This window comes from Magallana gigas, chromosome 10 (genome assembly GCF_963853765.1).
Source record: "Magallana gigas chromosome 10, xbMagGiga1.1, whole genome shotgun sequence".
In the NCBI taxonomy this organism is placed as follows: Eukaryota; Metazoa; Mollusca; class Bivalvia; order Ostreida; family Ostreidae; genus Magallana; species Magallana gigas.
The window spans coordinates 36,476,633-36,492,068 of record NC_088862.1 but is presented as its reverse complement, the minus strand read 5'-3'; the positions used below and the strand labels follow the sequence as shown (position 1 = coordinate 36,492,068).

Genomic DNA, 15,436 nt, shown 5'->3' with positions numbered 1-15,436 from the left:
TTTCCTATATGTTTTAATTGAAATTTGCTGTTTAATATTACTTTGTGTTAATTTACATGTACTGGTGTGTAGAATTGTGTGGTCTCTTTATAGGGTTTAAGTGTATGATACATGGAGATACAGTGGATGAAGTCAAGAAAAACAATATACATATGCGGTATCGTATTCATGAATATATATGAATTTTTATCATGCAGCTAATCTTTTTTAGCTCACCTGGGCCAAAGGCTCAAGTGAGCTTTTCTGATCACAATTTGCCCGTTGTCTGTCGTAGTCGTCGTCGTTGTCGTCATCGTCGTTGTTGTAAACTTTTCACATTTTCATCTTCTTCTCAAGAACCACTTATCAGATTTCAACCAAATTTGACACAAAGCACCACTAAGTGAAGGGGATTCAAGTTTGTTCAAATGGAGGGCCACGACCTCTTTAAAGGGGAGATAATGGAGAAATATTGAAAATTTGTTGGTATTTTTCAAAAGTCTTCTTCTCAAAAACTATTCGGCCTGAAAAGCTTAAATTAGTGTGGAGGCATCCTCAGGTAGTGTAAATTCAAGTTTGTTCAAATCATGGTCCCCGGGGGTAGGGAGGAGCACCAAGAGGGGGATCAAATTTTACATAGGAAAATATAGAGAAAATCTTTAAAAATCCTCTTCTCCAAAGCTATCAGGCCAGAAAAGCTCAAATTAAAAGGGGAGCATCCTCAGATAGTGTAGATTCAAGTTTGTTCAAATCATAGTCCCTGGTGGTATGTTGGGGCCACAATAGGGGAATGGATTTTTACATAGGAATATATAGAGAAAATCTTTAAAAATCTTCTTCTCAAAAACTTTTAGGCCAGAAAAGCTCAAATTAAAATGGAAGCATCCTCAGGTAGTGTAGATTCAAGTTTGCTCAAATTTTGGTCACTGTGGGAATGGGTGGGGCCACAATAGGGGGGTACATTTTTACATAGGAATATATAGAGAAAATCTTTAAAAATCTTCTAAAAAACTATTAGGCCAGAAAAGCTCAAATTAAAATGGAAGCATCCTCCGGTAGTGTAGATTCAATTTTGTTGAAATCATAGTCACTTGGGGTAGGGTGGGGCCACAATGGGGGGATCAAGTTTTACATAGGAATATATAGAGAAAATCTTTAAAAATCTTCTTCTCAGAAAAACTTTTTGGCCAGGAAAGCTCAAATGAAAATGGGAGCATCCTCAGATAGTGTAGATTCAAGTTTGTCCCCAGGGGTAGGGTCGGGCCACAATTAGGGGATAAATTTGAATACAAGAATATATAAAGAAAATCTTTAAAAAAAATCTTTTAAAAACTATTAGACTAAGAAAGCTCAAATTGGCGTGTAACCATCCTCAGATAATGTAGATTCATGTTTGTTCAAATCATAGTTCCTGGGGGTAAGACGGGGCCACAATGGGGGATATATAGAGAAAATCTTTAAAAATCTTTTTCGCAAAACTATTTGGCCAGGAAAGCCCAAATTTGAGTGGAAGCATCCCCAGATCGTATAGATTTAAGTTTGTTTATATAATAGTCCAGGGGTATGGTGAGGCCACAATGGGGGCTGAATTTTTACATAGGAATATACAGTAAAACACGGTTATAGCGAACATGCTTATAATGAATTGACACTTACAGCGAAGTGATTTTCATTCCCCGTGACTTTATTACATGTTGAAAACTTGACGGATATAACGAATTACGCTTATAACGAAGCAAAATCGCCTGTCCCTGACGCTTCGTTATAACCGTGTTTTACTGTATAGAGAAAATCTTTAAAATAATATTTGGCCAGAAAAGCTTAAACTTGTGTAGAGGCATCATCGGGTAGTGTAAATTCAAGTTTGCAAAATCACAGTTCCTAGTGATAGGGCGGGGCCGTGATGGCGGTTTGAATTTTTACATAGGAATATATAGAGAAAATCTTTAAAAATATTCTGGGAAAGTTTTCGGTCCAAAACTCAGTACTTAGTGTGAAAGCACAGATTATGCAGATTTAAGTTTGATTAAACTATGAATCCCTAGAATTATATGTGGGGCCACAAAATTGGGGGGAGGGGGTATATAGGAATAGAGAAAAATCTTTTTACAGGTACAACAACAAAAGGGGCTTGGTATTTACCCCAAAAAAAGAGGTGGATAAAAATTGGCAGATTTTCTATTTTTTTTTAGCAAGATCTACTGTACTTAGTTGTCAAGATATTTTGATACTGTAATGCTTATTTGATCAGAATTAAGGCAATTGTTGCTCCCGTGAGCGATGTGGCCCCTGGGCCTCTTGTTTTGTTTCTTGGTCACTCAGGAGACCTATTGCAATCACTCGTCTGTCGTGTGTCATTCATAGACATCATAGTATACAGCTCTTAAATAGGTATGAGGGCAGTAGTCATTGTGTTAGCCCTGGGGTAGGAACTGTTGTCCCGAGACCATAGGCCAAGGTCAACATCAATTTCTTACCAAGGTATTGACAAAATAACTATTGCCCTCATCCTTATATAAGGTCTGTTTTGTGAAACAAAGGAAAAATATATCGTTGTGGTAATGTCAGGGCTAGGATATTGTCAAATTATCTTGACGTTACGTCTTATTTTACCAAACCATGTCAATCTGCCCTGCAAAAGAGAAGTACCACAGATACCCTGAAAGGGTCTATAGTAATCAACAATTATATTAATATACCCTGTGGACCTATATTTATAAACAGTAACTGAACGTAAACTGTAAAATTGGTTGTAAACATCCATTTTTAAGCATTTCCTGAATGAATACTATGTTGTGGCCTTATTTAAAATTCATGTTTCACATGTGTTTTGATCTAATTATCTGGAATATATATGCAAACGAATCATTTGTAGTTTTTCCAATTCTGTCAACTTATTAGTCAAAGTTTTCAAATACATGTAATAAAAAAAAAGGATTTCCAGAGAAAGGCTGATATGTTATTTTAAATTCAAATGTAGTTAACAGTCTAATTTGAACTTATATAAAGCAAACGATGCATTAATGTTTATGACTGACATTGATATTTTGTTTACTTTTTAGGTGTTTCATCCTCATTCAAGGTGGAAGTAACTGATCCAGTTTTGGAAAAACATTAATAAATGTGGTATAGTATGAACATTAATTTTATTTAACTATGATACAGCAGTAATATATTCAGCTAATCACTCATTATCAACAATGATATAGGTTGGGTGAATTGACTGACATCTGTATACATTACATTCAGCCTTTGATTTAGATTAGAGGTAGCCCTCTTGGACACTACTGAATCGGGTTAAACTTGGTAATGTTGATTGTTTTTAATCGCATTTTATTCAGTTGATCCCTCTCTATTCCTTCAATAATAGTATAAATTGATGACTTGATCTTGAATTATCTGTTTTCATATAAATCTGAAGGTTGATTGAGCTCAGTTTCTGGGACACTACCGCTTTTAATTAAACACAGTCTCACTGAGTTGTTCCCCTTTTCACCTATTCTTAAAACAAGCTAAGTTTTTAATAAATGTACAATTTATATATCTGTTCTCACATGTAAATCATTACATTCATGGTTAACATGTTTAATTAAGCTAGAAATGCACAGAATAATTAATTATCTCGATTATTACAAAACAGTTCCAAACACACAAGTTAGATAAAGATTAGTGTGCAAGTAGTTCTCTCTCTCTCTGTTGGTGATGACATTTAAATGAATATTACTTACCTATATGTTTTAATTATACCCCACTCCAAAGGAGAAGGGGTTATACTGTTTTACCCTTGCGTGTTGTCTGTCATTCTGTCTGTCTGTCCGTAACAAAATTTCTGTCGCATTTTTCTCAGCAACTACTTATCGCAGATGCTTGAAAATTTAACACACTACTTGTCTAGGCATGCCATATCGTTGGTTAAATTTTTGTACCAATGGGACGTCAACTTCCTGTTAAATGACTACTTTATTTATTTTTAGTCAAATTTTGAAACAAATTTTTGTCAAAGATTTCTCAGTAATTATTTGTCGCAGATGCTTAAAATTTTATCACACTATTTGTCTATGCATGCCAAATTGTTGGATATATTTTTGTACCAGTCAGGCGTCTAATTCCTGTTAAATGACAAATTTGTTTATTTTTAGTGAAAGTTTTCATACAAATTTTTGTCAAAGATTTCTCAGCAACTATCACAGATGCTTGAAATTTTGACACATTTGTTTCTAGGCATGCCATATTGTTTGATATTTTTGTACCAATCGGATGCCAACTTTCCGTTAAATGTTGACTTTGCTTATTTTGCATATTCACACTAGGGGGGGGGGGGGGGGGGTATCACTAGTGAGCTTTTGCTCAGAGATATCTTGTTGTAAAATCATTTACGATCCAAACTACTTGCTGTATAATATGACTTTGTGTTTTACATGTACTGGTGTGAAGAATTGTGTGGTCTCTTTATAGATTTTACATGTATGATACACAGAGAAAACAGTAGATGAAGTCAAGAAAAACAAATACATATGTGGTATAGTATTCATGAATTTTTTCATTTATATGAATCTTTATTAGGCAGCTTATCTTTTTGTTTCTTGGTCACTCAAGAGACCTATTGCTATTACTCGTCTGTCGTTGTGTGTCATTCATAGACATCATAGTATACAGTTTTTAGCTCACCTGAGCTGAAAGCTCAAGTGAGCTATTCTGATCACATTTTGTCTGTCGTCCGTCTGTCCGTCCGTCTGTCCGTAAACTTTTCATATTTTCAACATCTTCTAAAGAACTACTAGGCCAATTTCAACCAAACTTAGCACAAATCATCCTTAGGCAAAGGGGATTCAAAGTTGTGAAAATTAAGGGCCACACCCGTTTTCAAGGGGAGATATAGAAAATAATGAAAAATTTCTCGAAATTTTCAAAAATCTTCTTCTCAAGAACCAGACAGCCAGGAAAGCTGAAACTTGTGTGGAAGCATCCTCAGGTAGTGTAGATTCAAAGTTGTGAAATTCATGACCCCCGGGGGTAGGATGGGGCCACAATGGGGGGGGGGGGTCGAAGTTCTACATAGGAATATATAGAGTAAATCTTAAAAAATCGTCTTCTCAGAAACTAATAAGCAATTAAAGCTGAAACTTGTGTGGAAGCATCCTTAGGTAGTGTAGATTCAAAGTAATGAAAATCATGATCCCTGGGGGTAGGGTGAGGCCTCATTGGGGGGGGGGGTGGTTGTTAAAATTTTACATAGAAATATAGAGTAAATCTTTAAAAATCTTCTTCTCAGAAACTAATCAGCTAGGAAAGCTTAAACTTGTGTGGAAGCATCCTTAGGTAGTGTAGATTCAAAGTTGAAAAAATCATGATCCCTGGGGGTAGGGTGAGGCCACATTGAGGGGGGGGGGGGTGGTTGTTAAAATTTTACATAGAAATATATAGAGTAAATCTTTAAAAATCTTCTTCTCAGAAACTAATCAGCCAGGAAAGCTTAAACTTTTGTGGAAGCATCCTCAGGTAGTGTAGATTCAAAGTTGTGAAAATCATGATCCCTGGTGGTAGGGTGGGGCACAATAGGAGGGGGGGGGGGTCGAAGTTTTACATTGGAATATATAGACTAAATATTTAAAAATCTTCTTCTCAGAAACTAATCAGCCAGGAAAGCTGAAACTTGTGTGGAAGTATCCTCAGGTAGTGTAGATTCAAAGTTGAGAAAATCATGATCCCTGGGGGTAGGGTGAGTCCACAATGGGGGGGGGGGGTGTTAAAGTTTTACATAGGAATATATAGAGTAAATCTTTAAAAATCTTCTTATCAGAAACTAATCAGCCAGATAATTCTTTATAATTGTTAAGACTTTGGCTCCAGGACAATTCGGCCTCACAAGAAGGTTCAGAGTTTGATGTAGCTAAATATCCCATATATAAACAATTGTAAAGGATCTTTTTGAGAACTGCAATACTCAACATGTGATATGACTATTAAATTGAAGCAGCCGGCTATTTTTTCATTAGAATCTTTTTGTATTACTGTATTGAGTTATTGCCCTTGATTTATTGATTCTTGATTATTTTAATTAATGCATCCACTGTTAACCAATTATTGTGATGATTAATTTTATACAATAATAAATATTCAATGTATATAAGTTGTTCTGCATAAGTAGTTTTGGGTTAGGCCGGATTAGTTTGTTTATTTTTGATTTCCAATTTTTAGATACTATGAATTATTTTAGGCCGGCACATATATAGGGACAGTGTCTATTGCATTAAGACGAGTGACTGTTTCGGGTTATACTTGAATAGGTTTGGATAGATTGATTGTGTGGACGTCCCTGCTCTATCTAATCTTCGTGTTTTCTAACCTACGATACAGAATGTGTGGTCATTCCTGCACTGTATCGCAATAATACAAGTGTGAGATCATACGTGCTTGTATTGGTTGCGGGGGAGCACTAGTGTATGGTCATCCCTGCTGGTGTTCTGGCGTTTCTAGCGCAAGTGTGTGGCACTCCCTGCATGCGTTAGGTTGAGTTGTTGGCGAAAGTGTGTGGTTATACCTGCTTGCGTTAACGTTGGTACCTGTTGAGTTGCGTAGGTGTGTGGTCATCCCTGCCTGCGAAACGTTGAGTCCCTATATATGTGCAGGAGCGGTGATTAAAGTCTGCTCTTGTAAATATTGGCAGCAATCAGGGCTATCCGAGTTCCAAGGGGGGAAAATGGGTTTTATTTATACAGGATCTACATGTATTATTGTACATTGTCCAGATTGTTTGTATTATGACTCCATTAAGCTGACTTTATCATACTTATTGTTCCTCAGGCGAGCGATGTGGCCCATGGGCCTCTTGTTAATAGGTATGAGGGCAGTAGTCATTGTGTTAGCCCTGTGGTAAGAACTGTTGTCCCGAGACCATAGGCCAAGGTCAACATCAATTTCTGACCGAGGAATTGATGAAGTAATTATTTCCTTAGTTAAGGTTTGTTTTGTGAAACAAAGGAAAAATATATCATGGTGGTAATGTCAGGGCTTGGATATTGTCAAATTATCTTCCCCAGGGACAATCAAACACTCATCCTGGGTAAGGGGGAAAGGCCAGTCGTTGGCCATAGTAAAATACTCAGCCAGGGTAAGGGGGAAAACCAGTCATAGACCACATTCAAATACCCAGACAGGGTAAGGGGGAAAGTCAGTCATAGACCACAGTCAAATACTCAGCCAGGGTAAGGAGGAAAGCCAGTCATAGATGACAGTCATATAATCAGCAAGGGTAAGGGGGGAAACCAGTCATAGACCACATTCAAATACCCAGACAGGGTAAGGGGGGAAGTCAGTCATAGACCACAGTCAAATACTCAGCCAGGGTAAGGGGGAAAGCCAGTCATAGATGACAGTCAAATAATCAGCCAGGGTAAGGGGGAAACCCAGTCATTGGCGACAGTCAAATACTCAGCCAGGGTAAGGGGGAAACCCAGTCATAGGTAACAGTCAAATACTCAGACAGGGTAAGGGGGAAAGCTAGTCATAGGCCACAGTCAAATACTCAGCCAGGGTAAGGGGGAAAACCAGTCATAGACCACAGTCAAATACTCAGCCAGGGTAAGGGGGGAAGCCAGTCATAGACCACAGTCAAATACTCAGCCAGGGTAAGGGGGAAGCCAGTCATAGTCCACAGTCAAAAACTCAGCCAGAGTGGGGGGAAAAGCTAGTCATAGACCATCAGCAAATTGTCTAGTGACCTCAAATATAATTGATGTGTTCCTATTTTTGAACATATTTGACAATAAGGTGAGAGTAAGGAGAAGAACAGTTCATGTACGAGAGAGTAAATATTAAGAGAGAGAGAGAGAGAGAGAGAGAGAGAGAGAGAGAGAGAGAGAGAGAGAGAGAGAGAGAGAGAGAGAGAGAGAAAGTTTAGCAATTAGAGCTAGAGAGAGAGTGGGTACATGTTTAGCAGAGAAAGTCTCTTAATCCCTTTCCCATTTGTTCTCTCTCTCTCTTTTTCTCTCTCTCTCTCTCTCTCTCTCTCTCTCTCTCTCTCTCTCCCTCTCTCTCAGAGAAAGCAAGTGTGTATGAAAAACAAATTTGAAAAGGGGATATAGAATGAAAGAAGGAATGAGAAAAAAGCTAAGCAAAAAAATTCTGAGAGATATACAGAGAGAGAGAGAGAGAAAAAACGAAAAACAAGGGTATCTGTTTAGTCTGAGAGAGGGAGAGAATACTTGTCTGGAAAATGTTCTAGAGAGTGAGAAAAGGATAGATAGAGAGATAAAAAAACAAGATTATATTTTAAACAGAGAGAGAGAGAGAGAGAGAGGGAAAGAGAGAGAGATAGCTCAAGTATAGCAATGAAAATAAGAAAAACAAAACAAAATACAGAAGTATTGAAGGGAGTTGATTTTATTGATTATTGTTTATTTAGAATCAATGACATGTAATTTTGCATGGTAAGTATATGTAGTTTCGTACTTGGAATTATTGGGCTTTTCTGAAGAATTGATGGAAAATCTTATATCAATAGTGTTGTGTAATATTATGTTATGAAACAAACAACAAAAATAAGGTCAAAGAGGTTCATCTTTAGGAAATGAAAATGTACATATGAATAAAAACATTTGGGAATTTTATGTTGAATTATCTTTACGTGCTGCATGTATTAGTTAGTGCATTACAAGAAGCCCTTTCATAACCTCCTAAATGTGCACACCCCCACAAAAAATGGACCGAACAGACAACAATTGTTTCTGCAAATACTGACTATAAATTACGAAAGCATCAAATTGAATACTACGGAAGGATTTGGAATTATTTTCTTTTTTCAACTTTACTTCAAAAATGCATTAATTTTTTTTTATTCCTTTACATGTTATTGACAAAAAACTTTGGACACCTCTAACTCCCTAATTATAGGGGCTAGCCCCTTCTTCTGTATACCGAATGAAAGGTCTCGGTAAAACCAAGAACTTTTGAAATACATTTTATACATGTAACAAATTATTATCAGGTAGAAACTAAAACGGATAATGCACGATTTTTTTGGCATTTTTTTTTCAACATCTTTACCACTCCTTTTATTAGCATTTAAATAACAAAAAAAATGTGTCTCGCACAAATTCAATGTATCAGCTTTCCTTGAGACTCTGCCAGTCATCGTTAAAGCTAAACCCAGAGAAAGAGAGAGAGAAAGAGAAATTGAAAGAAAAGAAATAAGGGTACCTGTTAAGCCTCAGAGAGAGAGATACACACAGATATATATATATATATAGAGAGAGAGAGAGATCATTCTTGTCTGGAAAATGTTCAAGAGAGTGAGAAAAGGATAGAGAGATAGAAAGAGAAAACAAGATGAAATGTTTAGCAGAAAAAGTCTCAGAAAGAGAAAATTCTCTGTCTCTCTCTCTCTCTCTCTCTCTCTCTCTCTCTCTCTCTCTCTCTCTCTCTCTTTCAGAGAAAGCAAGCATGTACAAAAGCAGAAAAATATTGAAAAAGGTATATACAATGAATTGAGGAATGAGAAATAAGCTAAGCAATAAAAGTCTGAGATGTATACAGAGAGAGAGAGAGAGAGAGAGAGAGAGAGAGAGAGAGAGGAGAGAGAGAGAGAGAGAGAAAGAAACAAGAGTACATGTTAAGCCTCATAGAGAGAGTGAAAGAGAAAGAGAATTCAGTATGGAGAATTTTGTAGAGTGAGAAAAGGATAGATAGAAAAATAAGAGAAAACAAAGATTAAATGTTTTACAGAGAAGGTCAGAGAGCGAATTATCTCTCTCTCTCTCTCTCTCTCTCTCTCTCTCTCTCTCTCTCTCTCTAATGTCAATCATATTTTTGGCCATTTCTTTTTTACAAATGTAACCAAGTTGAGTGTCTCTGTACCAGAGCTATATTGATGAATCATTATTTATATTTATCATTATTTTTTTTGTAGGAATGATAAATTATTACTTTAAAGAAACATGCTTAAAATGAAAACATTTTATATATTTCATATACAATTTGATATTGATAATTATGTCGAAAGAATGTGGTTGACTTCATTTAAAACACTTTATTTTTTATTAAACAGGATGTGATTTTGAGACCTAGTCCCTCCACACAATGGAAACAGCAAGCACTCCATGTAAAGTACATCAGTGTTCTAAGTGTCCGGGGGACACAGAGTACTATTGTGTATCGTGTCCATGTGATCTGTGTCCCCAGTGTAAAGAGAACCATGTATTAGATCTCCAAACAATAGACCATGATGTTGTGTCACACCGTGATAAAATCAACTTCATCCCAACACAAGAGATCTGTGTGAGACATCCTAGCCATGTTTATACAAAGTACTGTGAACCTTGTCAAGTTCCTGTGTGTAATTCTTGTTCCGAGAACCAATCACACAGATTCAGAAGTTTTCTCTTTGGACAAGGACAGCACGAAATAATGGATATACAGGTAGCTTATAAAACAAAGCGACAACAACACAGAGGAACCATTCACACCATCAGAAGTGAGGCTCTCTTTTACAGACCTGTTCTCCTACCACGAATCAAAACTGATTTCAAAACCTGTCGCACAGAATTCTCCTTCTATCAATCAGAGATGTTAACAAAGGCCCAGACACTGAAGCATCTCATTGACTATATAAAAAACGATTTCATGTGTAATGTGTTCTGTGACTTTGATTTCAAACACAGATGTTTAAAACAGAAGAAAGAAATGATCATACATATTGTCAGCCTACAGGCATATGAACTCAGATATATACAGCCAGAATTCACATTCAGTGCACTACAATTCCTCTCCTCCATAAAGACAGCCCTCCCCCAGATACATCCTACACTCCATACCAGCCAGCTCTCCATGACTGAGTCACTCAACAAGGAGGATGTGATGGAGTCACTGAGTGCAATCCAAATCACAGAGAGAGGAAACCGACGCGTAGGAAACCAGTGTCTGCTGAAGCTGACGTCTGGTGCTGAGCTCCATCAATCTCTCACAGTGACAGGTGTTGATTGTTGTTATCACATTTCCTGTGTGACATCAGACCGGGTCTGGGTCAGTGATCATGAAAACAATCTCATCTTGACAGACACAACAGGTGTCCCTCTACATCGTGTGGAGGATTCATGTAGTGGTTATGGATTACACACAGTGAACAGTGAGAGTGAACTGATTTATATAGATGAGGATTATAACATCAACAAACTGTCAAAGGATATGAAAACAACCACCACATTTATAAAGAGAACAGACTCTACATGGGGACCATGGTGTGTGTACTGGTCCCCGTCCACTGGGGATCTACTGGTCGGGATGTATAACTGTGATACAAAGACAGGCAAGGTAACCCGGTACAACCAGAGCGGACAACACACACAAACCATACAGCACGACAACACAGGACGGAGACTGTATAGTGGACCTAACTATATAACAGAGAACAACAATGGGGATGTCGTGGTGTCTGTCTGGTCGTCTGGTGCTGTAGTGGTGACAGAGCGTGGAGGAAGACATCGTTTCTCCTACACAGGACTTCCATCAAAATCAATACTAGAGCCACGTGGAATATGTACTGACGCTCTGTCACACATCCTGCTGTGTGATTATACAACCAAAACAGTACAGATGTTGGACAAGGACGGTCAGTTCCTGTCACATCTACTGACCGAATCACTAGAGATGCGTGAACCATGGAGCCTGAGTTATGATGTCAACACTCACCGTCTCTGGGTCGGATCAGAGGACAACAACAAGGTGTGTGTCTACAGGTATATCACCAGACAGGACGCTCTGACAGGTAAGTCTGAGTCATTATCATTGATGTAGTATATATGTGTTAGGTATCATACAGGTTTCAATGAGATCTAAGTAAACCTTAGTTATTTTTGTTATATCACACAAGTCATGTTGAATTGTTAATTCAGTTTATATCTATTTTATTGTGATTGTAAATCATACATTAGTTATACCTCCATGTTATTGTTATTCATTATTACATGTATGTACATGTTACCATTTGTAGTATATTACTCAAACTTATTTAAATAAGAAAATACAAACATTATCATGGTTATGAAAACAAGTTAGACAAGATCAATTCATTTGAAGTCATTAAACAAGTTTGTTAATTACTTTAACCAGAGTAATGAATTTACTTAATCTACTCCGTGAAACAATACAGGATTAGAACTCTACGTTTGATGATTGTAGATCAAAGTCGTGTGATGGAGTCACTGAGTGGAATCCCAACCCCAGGGACAGAAAAACCACAGCAAGGAAACCAGTGTCTGCTGAAACTGATGTCTCCCCCCGAGTTACTTCACGCCATCACAGTGACAGATGTTCATCATTGTTTTCACATTTCCTGTGTGACATCAGACCGGGTCTGGGTCAGTGATTGGAGAATCAATCCCATCTTGACAGACACAACAGGTGTCACTCTACATCGTGTGGAGGATTCATGTAGTGATTTATTTGGTACAGGATTACACACAGTGAACAGTGAGAGTGAACTGATTTATATAGATAGGAATTATAACATCAACAAACTGTCAAAGGATATGAATACAACCACCACATTTATAAAGAGAACAGACTCTACATGGAGACCACTGTGTGTGTACTGGTCCCCGTCCACTGGGGATCTACTGGTCGGGATGCATTATATACATACAGACACAGGCAAGGTAACCCGGTACAACCAGAGTGGACAACTCACACAGACCATACAATACGACACAGGCCTGGGACTGTATAGTGAACCTCGCTATATAACAGAGAACAACAATGGGGATGTCGTGGTGTCTGATGATGGTGCTGTAGTGGTGACAGAGCGTGGAGGAAGACATCGTTTCTCCTACACAGGACCTCCATCAGGATCAGGACTATGGCCATGTGGAATCTGTACTGACTCGCTGTCACACATCCTGCTGTGTGATTATACAACAAAAACAGTACATATGTTGGACAAGGACGGTCAGTTCCTGTCACACCTACTGACAAAATCACAAGAGACGGGTAAACCATACAGCCTGAGTAATGATGTCAACACTCACCGTCTCTGGGTTGGATCATGGAACAACAACAAGGTGTGTGTGTACAGGTATATCACCAGACAGGACGCTCTGACATGTAAGTCTGAATCATTATCATTCACATTAATTAGATATAGATAACTGAGACACACAGTCCGTGTTAATTATCAGTCAATAAGATACATGTAAGACATGTTTATCTGTGTGATTGTTTGTCAATATAATCAACTCATTGTTACAGGGTTAGCTGTGTCTACCAGTCATTGGGATTCATTGTTTGTCTAAAATAAATAGAAATTAAATATATTTCATTATAAGATGTACAGTCACATGTCATTCCAATTAGTTAATTTATAAATTAGGTCATCGTGATTAATAAACCAGATATTAATATAGTGACACATGTAGTTGTAATTTGTTTTGTTACAAGTATGTGTCAATTGAATTAATTTAATTAATTACATAACTATTAAAGCATGTGGCAATGTAGTTAGTTTGAACTTATTTGTAGATGTAGCTCTGTCTTTATTTATTTTATTTATTTGTAGTTGTGTATGTATCACTACATAACCTGTATGATATAGATTAATTAACAGCTAATTAATGACTTGTTGTAGATGAACACAGACCCCGTCCTGATGGGGAGGCAATGTACAGCTCCACACCAGCTGTAGAATGGAGATAGCTTGGATATTGACAGGTTGTAAATGTTTCTATACAAATCTAGTCTGCTCTCAAAACCACACATGTTGTTTGTCACTTTGTTCAACATCTGCAGCTGAAATTGACCTGTGTATAATTCACATGGACTGTAATACTGACTCCTGTTTATTTCACACTTTGTGATCATCCAAACATGGCTGTCTGTTGCTATATGTAAACTTGAATTTATTGAAAATAGATTGCAGTCAAATCAGATCGATTAAATAATAACCAATAATTAATTGATATTATTTTAAATACTGTTTGTATTTATACTTGTGTCTTTTTTTCACCATTAGATATGAAGACTGCTATTGAATACAAACATTGTCGATTCCGGACCATGATTTTTCATTTAAAGTATCCAACACAGTTTATGGTGGAATCAGACCAAATATTTCCTAAGGAGACGGATAACCGGTATCTTATTCCGTGATGTAACGGACCGTGTGTTTATAACTCTACACAAACTTATTCCGTGATGTAACGGACCGTGTGTTTATAGCTCTACAAAAACTTATTCAGTGATGTAACAGACCGTGTGTTTATATTTATTCAATGATATAACAGACCTTGTGTTTATAGCTCTACACAAACTTATTCAGTGATGTAACGGACCGTGTGTTTATAGCTCTAGCTACACAGACTAATTCAGTGATGTAACAGACCGTATGTTTATAGTTCTACACAGACTTATTCAGTGATGTAACGGACCGTGTGTTAATAGCGAGCGTAGCGAGGCGGCGCAAAGCGCCGCTCGCGTAGCGAGCTCCATAGACAACGTGTACGAACGGAGGAAATTCGAGTTGAAATCTGCACATTGTTCAAAGAAAATTTTGTGGACCCGCGTGAAAACGTTCTACTATCCCAGTGATCCTTTGCGGTGCATAGCAACTTGGCGGAACAGGAAGCGTTTCTAAGGAAAATTCTTACCTGTAAATCGCATACATCATTTTCATTTAACAATAAAAAATCCTTTTAAAAACATTAAAGTAAACAACACATATGCTTACGTAAAAAACTGTACCTATGACGTCATTTCCTTCCCCGAATTTGTCCGACAATTTACGAAAACTGTCGAGCGCAAAAAGTTAAGTATGACGTCACAGTGATCTCGCGTTTTATATTCCCGCGATACATTTAGAGGTGGATCAAGCATCTGTACTGAATGTAACGTGTAGGAAGTACACAGTAGGGAGTCACCGTTAATACTGATACTGCGCTCACTATTAACGGTGACTCTTTGGCTGATTTATTTTGATGATTTTTTTTTTTGCACAGTAAATACACATGCAAGTTCCATGCTAAATTTATAGTCATATTGATCCAATCATTGTATACGTTAGGTAGGTGACAAAAAATTATTAAAAAAGAAAAGTCTAATCATTATTAGATCTACGTGTAGCCACGTCATTATGTAATGAATAAATAAAAGAAAAAAATTAAACTGTTAAAATATCTACATGTATTTGTTATAGTTGCATATGTGGTCAAACCTTTCAATAATATTGGATATCACACATTAAAAAAAGGGGTAAGGCACATGTCTACAACGTATAGCGTACAAAAACTAAAAAGATTAAAAACAAAATTGATGTCACAGGAAAATTAAAACACCGGTAACAACAAGGAACAAAATGAGAAATAACACAGACACACAATTTATTGATTTTAATGATCATTATTAAAAGGCAAAGAAGAGATAAAAAAAAAAACAAAAAAAAAACGGCTTTGTGTTTATCAAAATATTTTAATAA

General features: G+C 37.1%; 2 protein-coding genes across 3 annotated transcripts in view; both read left to right on the top strand.

The window, feature by feature from the left end:
* LOC109617272 (hypothetical protein) overlaps positions 1 to 15,436 on the top strand; it is a 167,733-nt gene that overhangs the window by 115,282 nt on the left and 37,015 nt on the right. The gene's annotated exons all lie outside the window — the stretch shown is intronic.
* Positions 81 to 14,685, top strand: LOC117683416 (uncharacterized). 2 transcript variants are annotated; one of them, XR_010710219.1, is made up of 5 exons: positions 81 to 157; positions 10,025 to 11,740; positions 12,154 to 13,074; positions 13,595 to 13,853; positions 13,979 to 14,685. XR_010710219.1 is itself a non-coding variant. In XM_066073578.1 (5 exons), the coding sequence occupies exons 2-4, from the start codon at positions 10,057 to 10,059 to the stop codon at positions 13,660 to 13,662; spliced, it is 2,673 nt and encodes an 890-aa protein (XP_065929650.1). In that variant the 5' UTR covers positions 81 to 157; positions 10,025 to 10,056; the 3' UTR covers positions 13,663 to 13,677; positions 13,979 to 14,685. The 2 variants fall into 2 exon arrangements, 1 of the variants encoding a protein (XP_065929650.1); XM_066073578.1 differs by having other exon boundaries at positions 13,595 to 13,677.

Excerpts from the sequence above, each read along its gene's own strand:
- LOC117683416 (XM_066073578.1), top strand. The coding sequence starts at position 10,057 with ATGGAAACAGCAAGCACTCCATGTAAAGTACATCAGTGTTCTAAGTGT. Across the intron at positions 11,741-12,153 it reads CAGACAGGACGCTCTGACAG|ATCAAAGTCGTGTGATGGAG; the intron begins GTAAGTCTGAGT and ends TGATGATTGTAG. Across the intron at positions 13,075-13,594 it reads CAGACAGGACGCTCTGACAT|ATGAACACAGACCCCGTCCT; the intron begins GTAAGTCTGAAT and ends GACTTGTTGTAG.